Below are 18,559 nucleotides of genomic sequence, written 5' to 3'. Positions count from 1 at the left end.
AAGATGACGTGAGCGATGTAAAGAGTCTGTCAGAGGCTGAACACGTTCAAGCCAGAGATCATCACTTAGCAGCTAATTGAAGGTCTCAAAAATAATATCTGTATTTTTATTTTGAAAATCAGGGAAGAACACTGCCTCCCAGCTACGGTAGCATTGTTGAAGACCACAGAACAATTTTTTATGCATTTATGACTCACTACAATGATGCCCTCAGGTTTCATTTTACAAATGAGCAAATACATGTGGATGAAGATGGCAATCTCAGGGACTAGCTTAACAATTTTGCAGTATTTGAGGAATGCATTAGATGCATAAGCTCTGAGTGGATACTGGAGCATTACTGTGTGAAATAATTGGGCATGGTCAGGCCAATTGAAGTGCCCCTGAGCAACAAAGAAGGTTATAAAACAAGGTCATTTGAATACATCCCATTGGTCAGCATACTGCAAAAAATAGCAAGTAATGAAGAGGTCTGGACCACCTTGAATCAAGACCAAAAGCTGCATAATGATGAAATTCTAGAAGACTTTACAGACGGTGAATTGTTCAAATCCCAACCTAACAAAGCAGAGCCTCCGTCTGCAGTTTTATGTAGATGAATTGGAAGTTGTCAATCCACTGGGTTCTAAAAAAGGCAAGCACAAATTGACCACTGTGTACTTTAGATTAGGAAATCTTGACCACAAGGATACTTCCCAACTCCAGAATATATACCTCTCCACAACCTGCTCCACTATCCGAGAGAGTCCAAAGGAAGAATGGCCATCAATCAGGAAGTTCATCAGAAAAATGTGCACTTTTCCATTTACTCCCCCAAATGATTGGTAGTCAAATACAAAATGGCAGTGCTTGGGATCTCTACCTCCTGCTTCGAGAGGTATCTGATGTCATCTTGGCCAGCGTTTTAAGAAGATCCTAGGTCCCATATCTGGCAGAAAAAAAAAATCACTGAATTTCAAGCTCTCTTCCAGGAGCTGTTTCCAGGGAAGACAATCACAAAGATGCACTACCTCGTCCACTACCCTAGCCTGCTATGGACCTTTGATGCACCAGTCCGATTTGAAGCGAAACACCAGTATTTCAAGAGGCTCTCAGCAGTTGTGGAAAACCTTAAAAATACAACGAAGACCCTGGCTAAAAGACATTAGCTCAGACAATGCTGGGAGCAAACCAACAACAACTGCCTTGGCAACAACAACACACTGTACGGACACAAGAGACGTCCAACTGAGACAATTCCACTGCATGCACTTCCAAGCTCTGCCCGTGTAGTGTTAAGTGCCAGATTCGGAGAAACCATCAGAGCAAAATGTGTCACCAAGACAATGTCCATTGCAGTGAACAACGCGCAGTACAATGTAGGAAACTATCTGGTCATTGACACTGATCATTCAGAAGAGATGCATATGTTCATGGAAGTGTGTATAATATACAGATTCCTTGGTGCTGGTGTGGTAAAGTACTGCTACCTGTCACAATGGGTGGCTTGTGGATTCCGAAGAGTCAGGCGCAGGAGACAGAAAGATTCCGTTAATGAATTTAATAAAAATATCCACACGGAAAAATATGCAAGGTATGGAGTGCAAGGTGTGCAAAAGTAACGCACCACCCTTAAAAGAACGTAACCAGGGACGCAGCCCAAAAGGAATAGCGTAACTCCACAATATACAGAACCACATGAAACACACCCTGACAAATGAACAATCACGCACAAACAACAAACCTAACTAACTAGCCTAAATACCCCTCCCCACTAACAACTAACACAAAACAGGTGCGCAACTAACCTAGGCCTAACTAACAGAACGTGAAACATAAATCGATGGCAGCTAGTAGGCCGGCGACGACGACCGCCGACCGCCGCCCGGGCGAGGAGGGGCGCCACCTTCCGTAGGTGTCGTGACACTACCAGACAGTTTCAACAGCCATCACCACGCATACATGGTTCAACACAGTCAACAATGGTTTCTATAAGGCCTGTTGAGGAGATGGATTTCCATGGGTTAGATGGATACAGGGACCCAGAGGGAAGAGTGTCCATTCCATTCTGCCACTGGTTTGCGGTTAGTTAAAATCATTGATTTATTAATTTAGGAAGCACAACTCACTTTTATTTTCATATGGGTTTCCTATTCTGATACACACTGACCAAAACACCGACATGTTCTTTTTATTTGGGGTATTTTTCCCCATAGAACACCAAATTAATGGAGAGACTGATGTCATTGGACCAAAGAATGGTGGAGCAACTTGTTTCAGTAATCTAAGTTTGAATCAAATTCACAAAATGAATCCAAAAGCTGTAAATATGTAAGTCAATGTATGACTGTCATCTGCATCATTGATTCTACCACAGTGGTAGAATCAGACCAAAATGCAGCGGGTATATGGATACTCATTCTTTTAATTCACAAAAAGAGTAAGGCATCCACAGAAAAAACAAAACAAGAAATGATACTCACAACTAACAACAGTGTGGCAGGCTCAACAAGCAGTGCTCACAAACAATCTCCCACAAAAGACAAACACAAACACACCCTACTATATGGGACTCTCAATCAAAGGCAAATAGACAACACCTGCCTTCAATTGAGAGTCCCAACCCCAATTAACCAAACATAGACATACAACCAGCTAGATCAACATAGAAATACATAAACAAGGAACAGTGCCCAAAAACCCCGGAATACATAAATAAAATCCCCTACAACAAACACACCACCCCGAACCACATAAACCAAATACCCTCTGCCACGTCCTGACCAAACTACAATGACAATTAACCCTTATACTGGCCAGGACGTGACAGTACCCCCCCCCCCCCCCTAAAGGTGTTAACCCGGAAGCACCTCAAGAAAAACAAAAACCCCAAACAACAACAAAAAATCCCCCTAAACTAAAGGGAGGGAAGGGAGGGTGGCTGCCGTCAACGACGGCACTGTGCTACACCCCCCTCCCCAACCCACCTATATCTGGAGGTGGCTCTGGTTCTGGCAGTTCCGGGCAGACGGGCCACCCCGGCAGTCCCGGAGGACAGTCGGGCCACCCCGGCAGACCCGGAGGACAGTCGGGCCACCCCGGCAGACCCGGAGGACAGTCGGGTCCCTCTGGCAGATCCGGAGGACAGTCGGGCCACTCTGGCATCTCTGGGCAGTCTGGCCACTCTGGCATCTCCGGGCAGTCTGGCCACTCTGGCAGCTCCTGACTAGTGGGTGGCTCTGGCGACTCTTGACTGACGGGCAGCTCTGGCGACTCTTGACTGATGGGCAGCTCTGGTGACTCTTGACTGACGGGCAGCTCTGGCGACTCTTGACTGACGGGCAGCTCTGGCGACGCTTGACTGACGGGCAGCTCTGGCGAATCTTGACTGATGGGGCTGAACTGACGCACTAGAAGCCTTGTGCGTGGGGCTGGTACTGGACGTGCCAGCCCGGAGGTACTCACTTCCGAGAAAGCACGAGAGGCAGGAACCGGAAAGACTGGGCCATGGAGGCACGCAGGTGGCCGTGATCGCACCGCCTGCACAGCCCGTCCTGGCTGGATGAGACTAGTAGCCCTGCACGAGTGGGGTGCTGGTGCAGGGCGGACTGGGCTGTGCGTGCGTATAGGCGAGATATTGCGCACCTCAGCGATACCCGGCGCTCTCCACCTCCTACGCTCCTCCATGTACTCACGGGTAGCTGGCTTATGGTTCTTCCTAGACCTAGCCAAACTACCCGTGTGCCCCCCCCCAAAAAAAAATCTTGGGGGTGCCTCTCCGGCTTCCTCGCCATAGCTTCAAACCGCCGCCTCTCAGCCTTCGCTTCCTCGATCTCTTCCCGTGGGCGACGGTATTCCCCAGCCTGATGCCAAGGTCCAGCCCAATCCAAAATCTCTTCCCAAGTCCATCTTTCCCCATAGTCCATATACTGAGCGTGCCGCTCCTCTCTCCGCTGCTTGGTCTTGGTTTTGTGGGAGATTCTGTCACGAATCATGTCGTGGTGTTGCAGGGAAGACCAAAATGCAGCGGGTATATGGATACTCATTCTTTTAATTCACAAAAAGAGTAAGGCATCCACAGAAAAAACAAAACAAGAAATGATACTCACAACTAACAACAGTGTGGCAGGCTCAACAAGCAGTGCTCACAAACAATCTCCCACAAAAGACAAACACAAACACACCCTACTATATGGGACTCTCAATCAAAGGCAAATAGACAACACCTGCCTTCAATTGAGAGTCCCAACCCCAATTAACCAAACATAGACATACAACCAGCTAGATCAACATAGAAATACATAAACAAGGAACAGTGCCCAAAAACCCCGGAATACATAAATAAAATCCCCTACAACAAACACACCACCCCGAACCACATAAACCAAATACCCTCTGCCACGTCCTGACCAAACTACAATGACAATTAACCCTTATACTGGCCAGGACGTGACAGTACCCCCCCCCAAAGGTGTTAACCCCGGAAGCACCTCAAGAAAAACAAAAACCCCAAACAACAACAAAAATTCCCCCTAAACTAAAGGGAGGGAAGGGAGGGTGGCTGCCGTCAACGACGGCACTGTGCTACACCCCCCTCCCCAACCCACCTATATCTGGAGGTGGCTCTGGTTCTGGCAGTTCCGGGCAGACGGGCCACCCCGGCAGCTCCGGGCAGACGGGCCACCCCGGCAGTCCCGGAGGACAGTCGGGCCACCCCGGCAGACCCGGAGGACAGTCGGGCCACCCCGGCAGACCCGGAGGACAGTCGGGCCACCCCGGCAGACCCGGAGGACAGTCGGGCCACCCCGGCAGACCCGGAGGACAGTCGGGCCACCCCGGCAGACCCGGAGGACAGTCGGGCCACCCCGGCAGACCCGGAGGACAGTCGGATCCCTCTGGCAGACCCGGAGGACAGTCGTGCCCCTCTGGCAGACCCGGAGGACAGTCGGGCCACTCTGGCAGACCCGGAGGACAGTCGGCCACTCTGGCAGACCCGGAGGACAGTCGGGCCACTCTGGCAGACCAGGAGGACAGTCTGGCCACTCTGGCATCTCCGGGCAGTCTGGCCACTCTGGCATCTCCGGGCAGTCTGGCCACTCTGGCATCTCCGGGCAGTCTGGCCACTCTGGCATCTCCGGGCAGTCTGGCCACTCTGGCATCTCCGGGCAGTCTGGCCACTCTGGCAGCTCCTGACTAGTGGGTGGCTCTGGCGACTCTTGACTGACGGGCAGCTCTGGCAACTCTTGACTGACGGGCAGCTCTGGCGACTCTTGACTGACGGGCAGCTCTGGCGACTCTTGACTGACGGGCAGCTCTGGCGACTCTTGACTGACGGGCAGCTCTGGCGACTCTTGACTGACGGGCAGCTCTGGCGACTCTTGACTGACGGGCAGCTCTGGCGACTCTTGACTGACGGGCAGCTCTGGCGACTCTTTACTGACGGGCAGCTCTGGCGACTCTTGACTGACGGGCAGCTCTGGTGACTCTTGACTGACGGGCAGCTCTGGCGACTCTTGACTGACGGGCAGCTCTGGTGACTCTTGACTGACGGGCAGCTCTGGCGACTCTTGACTGACGGGCAACTCTGGCGACTCTTGACTGACGGGCAGCTCTTGCGACTCTTGACTGATGGGGCTGAACTGACGCACTAGAAGCCTTGTGCGTGGGGCTGGTACTGGACGTGCCAGCCCGGAGGTACTCACTTCTGAGAAAGCACGAGAGGCAGGAACCGGAAAGACTGGGCCATGGAGGCACGCAGGTGGCCGTGATCGCACCGCCTGCACAGCCCGTCCTGGCTGGATGAGACTAGTAGCCCTGCACGAGTGGGGTGCTGGTGCAGGGCGGACTGGGCTGTGCGTGCGTATAGGCGAGATATTGCGCACCTCAGCGATACCCGGCGCTCTCCACCTCCTACGCTCCTCCATGTACTCACGGGTAGCTGGCTTATGGTTCTTCCTAGACCTAGCCAAACTACCCGTGTGCCCCCCCCCAAAAAAAAATCTTGGGGGTGCCTCTCCGGCTTCCTCGCCATAGCTTCAAACCGCCGCCTCTCAGCCTTCGCTTCCTCGATCTCTTCCCGTGGGCGACGGTATTCCCCAGCCTGATGCCAAGGTCCAGCCCAATACCCTCTGCCACGTCCTGACCAAACTACAATGACAATTAACCCTTATACTGGCCAGGACGTGACAACAGGAAACATGATTCAGCCAGAATCTGGCCATCTGGGCTTAGACTTCCAGAATTTCCAGACGTATTAAAAGAAAAACTTGAAAGAAAAATGTGACGATCTCCGTTGCCCTGCGGTTCTCTCGAAGTGGAGGTCTCAGATTGTGCAGGTGTTGTTTGCCTTCATGTGTACCTATACTTGGTGAGTATAGTTATGTAGTAAACTGATCTTAGCTTAATGTTAATGATATAAGTTAATACATTATGCTTGTGTGTGTGCGTGTGTGTGTGTGCGTCAGCCTGAACCCTTCTCCTGTCTCTGTCCTCCATACTCTGTCTTCTCATAATCCAGCTGATAGCATAGCACATACTCAACTTCTACATGATGATAATCAACACCATCAGGCAATGTCATTTGTATTACGAACATAATTGTTAGTCTAACTGTATTCTTGTATGTTTCTACTCCTCGTTGAGAGACCAGACAGGGAAGGGATATGTACGAATTCTTCAGTTTTCATACTCACGCTAATAACCTTTTTACACTATTGTGCCTACCCAGATCATAATGCGCTGGCTTGGATATTTTCTTCTCACATTGTTAAACCATCACATTTCCAGCAGCATAACAGCTCTATTCTGCTCCTCTGACCTCGGTCCCAATAATCCGTCATGATATTTCTCCTCTCCACATTTGATTTTTTAAGGAGTCATGGCACCGCATGATAAAGAATAAATACAAAAAAGAGGGGCAGCCTCTTGCTCACGCTATACAAGTACAGGAAATGCAGAAGAAGTTTGGGGGGCAAGGGAAAAAATAAACCCAGATAACATCAAAAATGAAGACCTGACCAAAATAGCCAAGGTAACTATATACAAATAATGGCCCATATTCAGTTTGTCAAAGTCGAACCGCTGATCCCAGATCCGTTTTTAAGATCATATATAAGATTGTATGGACAGGTGTGGACCTGATCCTACATCAGCACTCTGAGATGCTTTGGGAATATAGGACATTTTGCCTTTTTCTATAGACTTTGATCGTGTTTGATGCTGTATGTATCAACATTTGATGATATTTATATTTGATTTTCAGATTGAGATTGGTGAGGATTCCTTCAGTCAGAAGTTATATATTGAAAAGATGCAGGTGAAGTGCCAAGAAAAGAGACCGAACATAAGTTCCCTACAAGACAAAATGAAAAGGACTGAAAAAGAGAGTTTTTATGAAACAACAGGGCACCAATGATATCTTAAAACAGTGCCCAGCACTCCATTTGTCAGCCATTGTAAGTAGACAAAAAGTCTGATAGAAAGAAATGGTAAAAAGCACAACTAATGTAGAATAGCCAAGAACTGTCATCTGAATCTAAGATATATTGATGATGCATTATAAATAAATAGACTTTCAGATTTTCTCAGAGATGAGAAGCAAATTCGGTATGGATGTGGACAGAAACATTCTGTCCGGATTCGACTCAATGGCCGACAAAATCATTGCAGAGTAGAGGTGTGCCGTGGAGTTGCTGAATCTCTACAATAATGCAGCCGTTCTAATTCTATTGATTCTAATCCAGCCATTTTATAACACACCTTATTACACAGGTCTGAAGGTCACTGCAGCCATTTTATTACACACCCTATTACACAGGCCTGAAGGTCACTGCAGCTATTTTATTACACACCCTATTACACAGGCCTGAAGGTCACTGCAGCCATTTTATAGCACACCCTATTACCGAGGTCTGAAGGTCACTGCAGCTATTTTATTACACACCCTATTACACAGGCGTGAAGGTCACTGCAGCCATTTTATTACACACCCTATTACACAGGTCTGAAAGTCACTGAAGCCATTTTATTACACACCCTATTACACAGGCCTGAAGGTCACTGCAGCTATTTTATTACACACCCTATTACACAGGCCTGAAGGTCACTGCAGCCATTTTATAGCACACCCTATTACCGAGGTCTGAAGGTCACTGCAGCCATTTTATTACACACCCTATTACACAGGTCTGAAGGTCACTGCAGCCATTTTATTACACACCCTATTACACAGGTCTGAAAGTCACTGAAGCCATTTTATTACACACCCTATTACACAGGCCTGAAGGTCACTGCAGCCATTTTATTACACACCCTATTACACAGGTCTGAAGGTCACTGCAGCCATTTTATTACACACCCTATTACACAGGCCTGAAGGTCACTGCAGCTATTTTATTACACACCCTATTACACAGGCCTGAAGGTCACTGCAGCTATTTTATTACACACCCTATTACACAGGCCTGAAGGTCACTGCAGCTATTTTATTACACACCCTATTACACAGGCCTGAAGGTCACTGCAGCTATTTTATTACACACCCTATTACACAGGCCTGAAGGTCACTGCAGCTATTTTATTACACACCCTATTACACAGGCCTGAAGGTCACTGCAGCTATTTTATTACACACCCTATTACACAGGCCTGAAGGTCACTGCAGCCATTTTATTACACACCCTATTACACAGGCCTGAAGGTCACTGCAGCCATTTTATTACACACCCTATTACACAGGCCTGAAGGTCACTGCAGCCATTTTATTACACACCCTATTACCGAGGTCTGAAGGTCACTGCAGCCATTTTATTGCACACCCTATTACACAGGTCTGAAGGTGACTGCAGCCATTTTATAGCACACCCTATTACCGAGGTCTGAAGGTCACTGCAGCCATTTTATTACACACCCTATTACACAGGTCCGAAGGTCACGCTCAAGGTCCTAAACGATATCATAACCGCCATTGATAAAAGACAGCACTGTGCATCGCTCTTCATCGACCTGGCCAAGGCTTTCGACTATGTCAATCACTGCGTTCTTATCGGCAGACTCAATAGCCTTGGTTTCTCAAATGACTGCCTTGCTTGGTTCACCAACTACTTCTCTGATAGAGTTCAGTGTGTCAAATCGGAGGGCCTGTTGTCCGGACCTCTGGCAGTCTCTATGGGGGTGCCACAGGGTTCAATTATTGGGCCGACTCTTTTCTCTGTATATATCAATGATGTCGCTCTTGCTGCTGGTGATTCTCTGATCCACCTCTACGCAGACGACACCATTCTGTATACATCTGGCCTTTCTTTGGACACTGTGTTAACAAACCTCCAAATGAGCTTCAATGCCATACAACACTCCTTCCGTGGCCTCCAAATGCTTTTAAATGCTAGTAAAACTAAATGCATGCTCTTTAACCGATTGCTGCCCGCACCCGCCCTCCGGACTAGCATCACTTCTCTGGACGGTTCTGACTTAGAATATGTGGACAACTACAAATACCTACCTACAAATACCTTACTTCCCTAATCTTATTACATTTGCGCACACTGTACATAGACTTTTCTATTGTGTTATTGACTGTATGTTTGTTTATCCCATGTGTAACTCTGTGTTGTTGTTTTTGTTGCACTGCTTTGCTTTATCTTGGCCAGGTCGCAGTTGTAAAATAATTATTAAAATAAAACTGCAGCCATTTTATTACACACCCTATTACACAGGCCTGAAGGTCACTGCAGCCATTTTGCTCCTCCCCTACCTCTTCAAAGAAGATCCAAGTGGGCTGTACGTCACAGGGTATGTATTTCCCAGCAGACAAATAAATACATGCAAAGTTAGTAGTACTGTGTAAGGTGTACTGTGCTCAGTTGTTAACTTACTGTTTGAAATATGATTTGAGTAACCCTCATTTGACTTTTTTTTGTTTTACTTCTTTACAGTTTGTTCCCATCACCTACCATAAGAATAGAGGGGAATACCTTTACGGATGAGAGCCACATCCAACTCTTCCTGGATGGGGAGGAGCTACTCACTGAAGAGCTGGAGGACATCTCCATGGGATTGGGAGTGGCAATGGGGGTCCATTTCCTTTTTAATATTGAGTATGCAGCATCATTGAAAAGCACTACGCTGTTCATTCAGAAATGTGTTCTGGTAATTGATGAGGGAGATAAATTACCAACAAATGTTGTATGAATGGCAAACTTTTTGCTGTAGAGAGGGATAAGGGAGACCAGAGATTTCTGTGATGTCTGCAAGTGAGATTTCTGGGACTTTTAAAGTCATTAAAATGAATTTGTGACTTTACAACTTCACCACTCAATGTTATTTGTATTATTATTGTTAATATTATTATTATTGTTATTATTCATAATAGAATACACGGAACATAAAAGTTTCCTACAGGAACCTTAACACCCTAAAAGGTTATTTGAGGAACCCTTTTAAAAGATTCCTCAGGGAAAAGGTTCCTGAAAGCAAAGAGAGTTCCAAACCTCTCTGCCAATGGGCGAATTCGATTATAGACCGGACACCGGTCTATGGCCTGTGATGTGAACGGGCAAAAGCGGTGAGGGAGGAGCGCCCTTCTCAAATGGAACAGTAAAAATGTAACATGTTGTCAAGAAGGCAGCATGTTGCATTGTCCAGAAACAAACAACATCTCTTTTCTACAAAATACATGTTTGAATTTTTTTTTGGGGGGGGGGGGGGGGCAAATAAAGCGTTTTTATTAAAAGCGATTACTTTTGCATGTGAAAACACATAATCCTACTCATTACCTTTCGTGCTTAACTAGGTCACTTTTGTTTTGTGCAGACTTTGCAGTGGGCTTTGAACAGGGCACCTGGCTCATGCCTGGGAGGAAGCCCGGTTTCAAAACTAATCCAATCAACTTTCACCCGGTGCAAAACACGCATACCCAGGCCAGATTAATGAAATCCCCTCATCCTCAGCTAGTTTTCAGTTTTCCCCTCCCACTCAGACCACTCCCAGACAGTCCTAGGTAAATTCTTTCTTGAGAAATATTTTCTTGCTAAAAAGCTATTGTTGCCCATTTTAATGGAAATCTATTACACTATGGTACTACTTATTTTTTTACCCAGAAATGATTTGATATTGATTTTAAAATAAACTGCTGCATTGGGCCTTTAACTCAATTACTTGATTTAATTTTGTGTTCCTCTGTGAACTTGAAGTTGGAGATTTAAGGCACATTCTAGTATAGGTTGTTTTCATTGCCAGGCACTCTTCACAGATGATCAGATGAGAAATGCACTTAATCCCATTGAGCCACACTCTAATAAGAAAAGGTTTCTGGAGGCACATTTAAGGGTTCCGCAGATTGCAACACTGGCGGAACCCCTAAAGGTGCTTCCTGGTCTATTAACCAATTTACTGCATGGTGATGTCACCATGGAAAAAATCTAAATTTCAGCCTATGCAAACCTGCTGATTAGAAAGTCCAATGTAGATTGTATTTTCAACCAGCAACTATCAGGAAATAACAATGATACATTTTTTGCACATTTTTACAGTGTTAGTTTCATCAGCTGTTGTACAATATGATACAAAATACAGAAAAACTGAATTTTGACTGCACTGGGCCTTTCATTTTAAATGAACATTTTTAAGATTTATATTAGGAATGTACCTTAGAGTAATATGAGTGCATTTTTTTCTCAAGAGCAATGGAAAGCTATGTAAATGTTAAATCTGCCAGCAAGAAATAGCTTGCAAATTTCCCAAGAAGCTAGATAGGTGTCATTTAGTCTTCAGCATTGGTACAGTTCAGTTTTCACTTTACAGTTCCTCAGTAAAATGGGGCCACAGGCAGGGCCCAGATAGGATACGTCATACTTTTTGGGCGTGGACCAAGTTAGCAAGCTAGGAGCTAGCTAGCAGAAACAGACCGACCTGACACCCCGAAACACAGCTAGCTAGCTATACTAGCAATCGTGGTAGTGATAATATTGTCACTGAATTCAAATTAACAGGTATCTATGTTTATTTTTCAACGAATGTGATTTGTGATAATACCGTTACCTTGTGAGTCCTTGCTTGCTGTTTAGGTCAGCCAAATTGATCAAGCTAGCAAGCCAGTTAGCGAACGTTAGCGCTAACTTATCTAGCTAACGCCAGGCCTGACATTTGTGTCTGACTGTCGGTGATAATGAAATTATTATTATCTAATAACGTTAGACACATTGACTTAATCGAGCTAGTTTGTTATATGTAAATGAAATAGTATGTTTCGTGATAATGGATTTAGCTAGCCAGCTAAATGTATATAACTAACGTTAGCTAGTAGCAACAATGCGCTAGCTACATTCATAATGCGCTAGCCTAATGTTAGATAGCTAATCATGTCTTGTGACGTTAGACATTCTAAATAGCTGCAAATGCTACATAACTTACCTAAATGTAAAATACAATGTAGACGGCCAGCTAGGTAACTAGCTAGCGGAGTAAAGGTAATTAGCTAACGTTATCTAAGCATTGCAAACATGCTGTACCCTTATGCTTCTTTACTTTCGTCAGGTTTAAGAGAATACCAACCATGTCTGATGGAGAGGGTTACGTGGTGCGTGTGAGAGGCCTACCATGGTCCTGCTCTGTGGATGAAGTACGGAGGTTCTTCTCAGGTAATAACACCTTTACGATAAAACCTGAATAGCTTGCTACAACACCTTTATAGCCTACACCTCTCACATCTGAGATAACTGTGAGTCCCTCTACCCTCTTCTTGGCATATAGATTGTAAAATCGCCAATAATGGCACCAGCATCCATTTTACCTCCACACGTGAGGGCCGACCCAGCGGAGAGGCCTTCGTTGAGCTGGAGAATGAGGATGACCTGAAGATCGCTGTGAAGAAGGACAGAGAAACCATGGGCCACAGATATGTGGAAGGTGTGTGTTTGTGTGTCACTGTCCAAGTCTTCCTGAAGTTTCAGTGTTTGCAGCTGAAGCATAATATGTGCCTTGGGACTTCACTTTAGGCTACATTTCTCAACCTTTCACACTATGTAACACTAGCAGTAGTGACTTTGGTCTTTGTTTTGACTTGACTTGTTTGTCCACAGTGTTCAAATCCAACAACGTGGAAATGGACTGGGTGATGAAACATTCTGGTCCAAACAGCCCAGAGACGACTGGAGACGGCCTGGTCAGGCTCCGAGGCCTCCCCTTCGGCTGCAGCAAGGAGGAGATTGTCCAGTTCCTCTCAGGTACCAGTATCTAGCACCCACTGGTTCACATGAACACCCCCATAATATCCTGTAGGAGGAGGTAAACCGTCCTCAGCCCTCATCAATGATCCAGGATCATTTACATTTTTCAGTAATTTAGCAGACGATCTTATCCAGAGCGACTTAACATTATATAACCTATAGTTTGTCCAGGATTTCCCCCATCACCTAAGTTTCTCTATCACTGCTTTGGTCCCAACGAACACTTTTAAAATGAATTATTCTGTACAATAATTTGGCCTGACATGCTAGTCCCGTCTGTCACTTTTCTTTGACAGTTGTCCTTTGGTGTTTTCCCATGAACCCACAATATCATAACAAAGATGTAATTCATCCCATTGGGACAATTATAGAATGGGTGGGTACTAAAGGTAACACAAGTACTGCCAGAGCCACTCATTTTCATTCCTTCACACCTACAGTCGCTTCCTCTTCTGTATCCTTCTGTCTCTCGCTATAATTTTCTCCCTCTCATTTTCTCTCTCTAATTTTCTCCCTCTCATTTTCTCTCTCTAATCTTCTCCCTCATTTTCTCTCTCTAATTTTCTCCCTCATTTTCTCTCTAATTTTCTCCCTCATTTTCTCTCTAATTTTCTCCCTCATTTTCTCTCTCTAATTTTCTCCCTCATTTTCTCTCTAATTTTCTCCCTCATTTTCTCTCTCTAATTTTCTCCCTCATTTTCTCTCTCTAATTTTCTCCCTCATTTTCTCCCTCCTTTTCGCTCTCTTTCCTCTCATCCTCCTTTATGTTTCCCCAAATGCAGTAAAAGTAAGTAGCCTGAATGGTTGCTGAGTCTCATTGGTTAAAAATACTCACCTGGTATGTACAGTACATGTCGTAATGCATAGTTTTCATTAATAAATAAAGCAACAACAGAGAACGCTACCTTTCTGTAACTGGGCATGTGATTTACTGTGTCCCCCACTGGGGTTATCTGTCCTTGGGTTGAAGGGTTGGAAATCGTGCCAAATGGGATAACATTGCCGCTGGACTTCCAGGGGAGGAGTACGGGGGAGGCCTTCGTGCAGTTTGCTTCACAGGATATAGCTGAAAAGGCTCTAAAGAAACACAAGGAAAGAATAGGGCACAGGTGGGGATGGTTGGTTGGTTGGCTGGATAAAGTTGCTGTTCTTATGGTGTACAACTTACAAACATTAACCACAGGTATAACTGACTGACACTCAACAGAACAGTTAATTTAAGACAACACATACTCAGATATTGACTGTAAAGACACATAGTTACAATATTCGATCTGAACACACTAACACTCATTCACTCACAGCAGTCTTTGGGAAAATGAAGCACATTCTCTTGTTCTTAAACCATTGGGAGATAGATCATATTCTGAGTTTAGTGCCGAGGTGTCTTGTAAGCTCTCAGGTTTGTCACCAAGTTTGGTTGAGAGTGCAGAGTAAAAATTGCAGTTGAATTTGGGCATATCCATTTTACCCTGATTCTTAAGAGTGAAGCTGATTGGTTCCTGGGCACTAAACATCACTACAGGTAGCCAATAGACAGACAGGATTCTCCCAGGTGTTCTAACTCACCGAGGGCCAATCAACATGAGGACACGGACCCTGCACACTGTCACTCACAGGTAATGCTCAGAGAGTGGATCTCCATGGATAACAACAGGACAATGACCATAGCAGGGACACAGATTGTACTGTAACATCAGTGTTAACTGTATCGGGTATCTGCAGGTGACCATAAGAAAAGTGGCTGTTGTACTGTCAAGGCTCTTATACTAGACAGTATACTGTTACCCACTAGATCAAGTCTCACATAGTTCAAGACTCACCTACCTATGGAGCAGTAGTGCACATGGTAGCACTTGTCCTGAATTGCCCAACTTTATCAGTACCCTCAATGACAAGCAAATACACCAAAATGTCAGCTCATCACCTGCATATTGAACACCCAACTTTATTGGTACCCTTTCCATTTGAACAGACACATTGATTCAGCCTTAGGAGCTGTACAGTAGCTAGCTCTAGTCTCCCCCCTCCTGTGTGGTGGGGTCTTCATGGTGGTGTGTACTGTATGCATCTCAGGTACATTGAGATCTTCAAGAGCAGCCGTGCCGAGGTGAGGACCCACTACGAACCCCAGAGGAAACCTATGGGGATGCAGAGACCGGGGCCCTATGACAGACCGTCTGGGGGCCGTGGGTACAACATGATGGGGGGCCGAGGAGGGGGCTCCTACGACAGGGCCAGACGCGGAGGCTATGGTGGAGGTGTGTGTTGGGGAGAGGGTGTGTGTGTGCGATGTCTGCACAGTGTAAAAAGATCTTGTTTTGTTTCATCCGACAGGATTAATTGGGAACCATTATCAGTCATAAATGTTTATGGATCATAACATGATGGTCTCCCAGTCATGCTCTTCCTAGCCCTCTATCATGACGGTATGATGTCTCCCAGTCATGCTCTTCCTAGCCCTCTATCATGACGGTATCATGTCTCCAGTCATGCTCTTCCTAGCCCTCTATCATGACGGTATGATGTCTCCAGTCATGCTCTTCCTAGCCCTCTATCATGACGGTATGATGTCTCCAGTCATGCTCTTCCTAGCCCTCTATCATGACGGTATCATGTCTCCCAGTCATGCTCTTCCTAGCCCTCTATCATGACGGTATCATGTCTCCAGTCATGCTCTTCCTAGCCCTCTATCATGACGGTATGATGTCTCCAGTCATGCTCTTCCTAGCCCTCTATCATGACGGTATGATGTCTCCAGTCATGCTCTTCCTAGCCCTCTATCATGACGGTATCATGTCTCCAGTCATGCTCTTCCTAGCCCTCTATCATGACGGTATGATGTCTCCAGTCATGCTCTTCCTAGCCCTCTATCATGACGGTATGATGTCTCCAGTCATGCTCTTCCTAGCCCTCTATCATGACGGTATGATGTCTCCAGTCATGCTCTTCCTAGCCCTCTATCATGACGGTATGATGTCTCCAGTCATGCTCTTCCTAGCCCTCTATCATGACGGTATGATGTCTCCAGTCATGCTCTTCCTAGCCCTCTATCATGACGGTATGATGTCTCCAGTCATGCTCTTCCTAGCCCTCTATCATGACGGTATGATGTCTCCAGTCATGCTCTTCCTAGCCCTCTATCATGACGGTATGATGTCTCCAGTCATGCTCTTCCTAGCCCTCTATCATGACGGTATCATGTCTCCAGTCATGCTCTTCCTAGCCCTCTATCATGACGGTATGATGTCTCCAGTCATGCTCTTCCTAGCCCTCTATCATGACGGTATCATGTCTCCAGTCATGCTCTTCCTAGCCCTCTATCATGACGGTATCATGTCTCCAGTCATGCTCTTCCTAGCCCTCTATCATGACGGTATGATGTCTCCAGTCATGCTCTTCCTAGCCCTCTATCATGACGGTATCATGTCTCCAGTCATGCTCTTCCTAGCCCTCTATCATGACGGTATGATGTCTCCAGTCATGCTCTTCCTAGCCCTCTATCATGACGGTATGATGTCTCCAGTCATGCTCTTCCTAGCCCTCTATCATGACGGTATGATGTCTCCATGTCCCAGACCAGTCTCTCCATAACTAAGGTCTATGTGTCTAACCTCAGGTGTGTCTGATGGGCGGTATGGTGACAGCAGCTCCTCCTTCCAGAGCACCACGGGTCACTGTGTTCACATGAGGGGTCTGCCCTACAGAGCCACAGAGACTGACATCTACAATGTGAGTTCTAGGATCGCCTACTAAGAATGGTCTGTGTGAGAGACGGTGAGTATAACACACTGCTCCCTCCCTCTCTCCGTAGTTCTTCTCTCCTCTGAACCCAGTGAGAGTGCATGTAGAGATCGGTCCTGACGGCAGAGTGACAGGAGAGGCTGACGTGGAGTTTGCTACACATGAGGATGCTGTGGCAGCCATGTCGAAGGACAAGGCCAACATGCGTGAGTCTGATCTTTTTCTACATTTTTTAGCCGGCCACCGCCATTATGAAAGGCACTCTAAAAACATTCTCTCTTCCTCCTCCTCCCCAGCCTTCCTCCTTATTTTCCTACCTTAATATGATTAAATGCATGTACTAACCAGCTGTCTCTGTCCTGCAGAGCACCGCTATGTGGAGCTATTCCTGAACTCTACAGCAGGGGGCAGTAATGGCTCGTACGGCAGTCCGATGCAGGGTGGTATGGGGAGCCAGTCCTCCTATAACAGTGGAGGGCTGAGCTCTGGATACTCTGGAGGCTACAGCAGCCAGGGCAGCATGGGAGGTTACAGTGATTATAGTGAGTATCAGCTCTGTAAAACACACCCACCTGTTCACATGTACCTCCACCACTGATGTGTATGTATCTACATATGACCTGGACTATCTGAACTCCTCGGTCCTATAGTGTGTATCTCTCTCCTGTCAGGTAACCAGGGCGGTATGAGCAGCAGTTACTATGGCGGCAGTGGAGGAGGCAGGAGTTCCAATGGCCTGGGGTCAGGATGGGGGATGTAGTTCTTTAACCTAGCATGTGTTCTGCTGGAAGGACTGGAATTGTGGTTCTCACCTGGTCTTTTGGATGGGTTTTGTAGTTCTGAGCCAATTTATAGTGAGGGTTGGGAAATGTTTTGTTTTAGACTGATTGTATTCATGATTGAGGCTCCTTTGAAGTTAGGTTGGTAGAAATTAGAGCCAATTTTGTTTCCATTCTCTCCTACTGTTGTTAATGACATGACTATGACCGTGGTCCTTTCGTCATCGTTACCAGGAAGTGTGTGTTTTGTTGTTTAACGAAGATTCAAAACAACCAACTGTGATTGACCCAGTCTGTTTATTTAACCCACCGTAGTTCACCTTACCTGAGCTTTTATTTCACCATTAAGTGACTGACTGCAGGGTTGGAGTAAATTCAATTTAAATTCCAGTCAATTCAGAAAGTAAACCAAATTCCAATTCTACATTTTCATAATTGAAAAGTATTGACCCTGCCTGACTGTCATTTCTGAAGCAACACTTCTGTAAATAGTCTTCTAGATGATCCTGGACTTTTCTCCAGTAGCTGCAAAAATATCTAGCCTTTCTGTTGAAGTCTGAAATAATGTGTGAAGTTGACATTTTACATGGTGAACCAAGAGCACGTTTAAGTTACTTTTATATTGAGGTGATTGTTTATTCTCCACGAGGGATGGATGCTTTACTTCGTTGGCAAACAAACCTTACGTTTTTCTGTTATAAAGGTTTCTTTCTACTGCCTATGCAGAATTCTTTGTATTTCTTGTAAGGTGCACAAGAGTGAATACAATTTTAAGATGTATACATGTCTTTGTTTGTCTTGTTTGAGGTGAGTCGTTTCCTATACAGTCAAGAA

General features: G+C 45.8%; 1 protein-coding gene across 3 annotated transcripts; it reads left to right on the top strand.

Moving 5' to 3' along the window:
- The first annotated feature begins 11,718 nt into the window (after positions 1–11,718).
- hnrh1 (Heterogeneous nuclear ribonucleoprotein H) lies at positions 11,719–18,505 on the top strand. Of its 3 annotated transcripts, none has more exons than XM_014198833.2 (10): positions 11,719–11,966; positions 12,511–12,614; positions 12,727–12,882; positions 13,056–13,199; positions 14,173–14,311; positions 15,279–15,463; positions 16,822–16,934; positions 17,017–17,152; positions 17,312–17,488; positions 17,618–18,505. In XM_014198833.2, the coding sequence occupies exons 2-10, from the start codon at positions 12,530–12,532 to the stop codon at positions 17,704–17,706; spliced, it is 1,224 nt and encodes a 407-aa protein (XP_014054308.1). In that variant the 5' UTR covers positions 11,719–11,966; positions 12,511–12,529; the 3' UTR covers positions 17,707–18,505. The 3 variants fall into 3 exon arrangements, with proteins under 3 accessions (XP_014054308.1, XP_014054309.1, NP_001167168.1); XM_014198834.2 differs by having other exon boundaries at positions 17,614–18,505; NM_001173697.1 differs by having other exon boundaries at positions 11,883–11,966; positions 17,312–18,505.
- Positions 18,506–18,559: the final 54 nt, after the last annotated feature.

This window comes from Salmo salar, chromosome ssa05 (genome assembly GCF_905237065.1).
Source record: "Salmo salar chromosome ssa05, Ssal_v3.1, whole genome shotgun sequence".
NCBI lineage: Eukaryota > Metazoa > Chordata > Actinopteri > Salmoniformes > Salmonidae > Salmo > Salmo salar.
Note: the sequence above shows the minus strand (reverse complement) of the source record. Positions and strands in the feature narration are given on the sequence as shown.

Excerpts from the sequence above, each read along its gene's own strand:
- hnrh1 (XM_014198833.2), top strand. The coding sequence starts at position 12,530 with ATGTCTGATGGAGAGGGTTACGTGGTGCGTGTGAGAGGCCTACCATGG. Across the intron at positions 12,615-12,726 it reads AGTACGGAGGTTCTTCTCAG|ATTGTAAAATCGCCAATAAT; the intron begins GTAATAACACCT and ends CTTGGCATATAG. Across the intron at positions 14,312-15,278 it reads AAGGAAAGAATAGGGCACAG|GTACATTGAGATCTTCAAGA; the intron begins GTGGGGATGGTT and ends TATGCATCTCAG.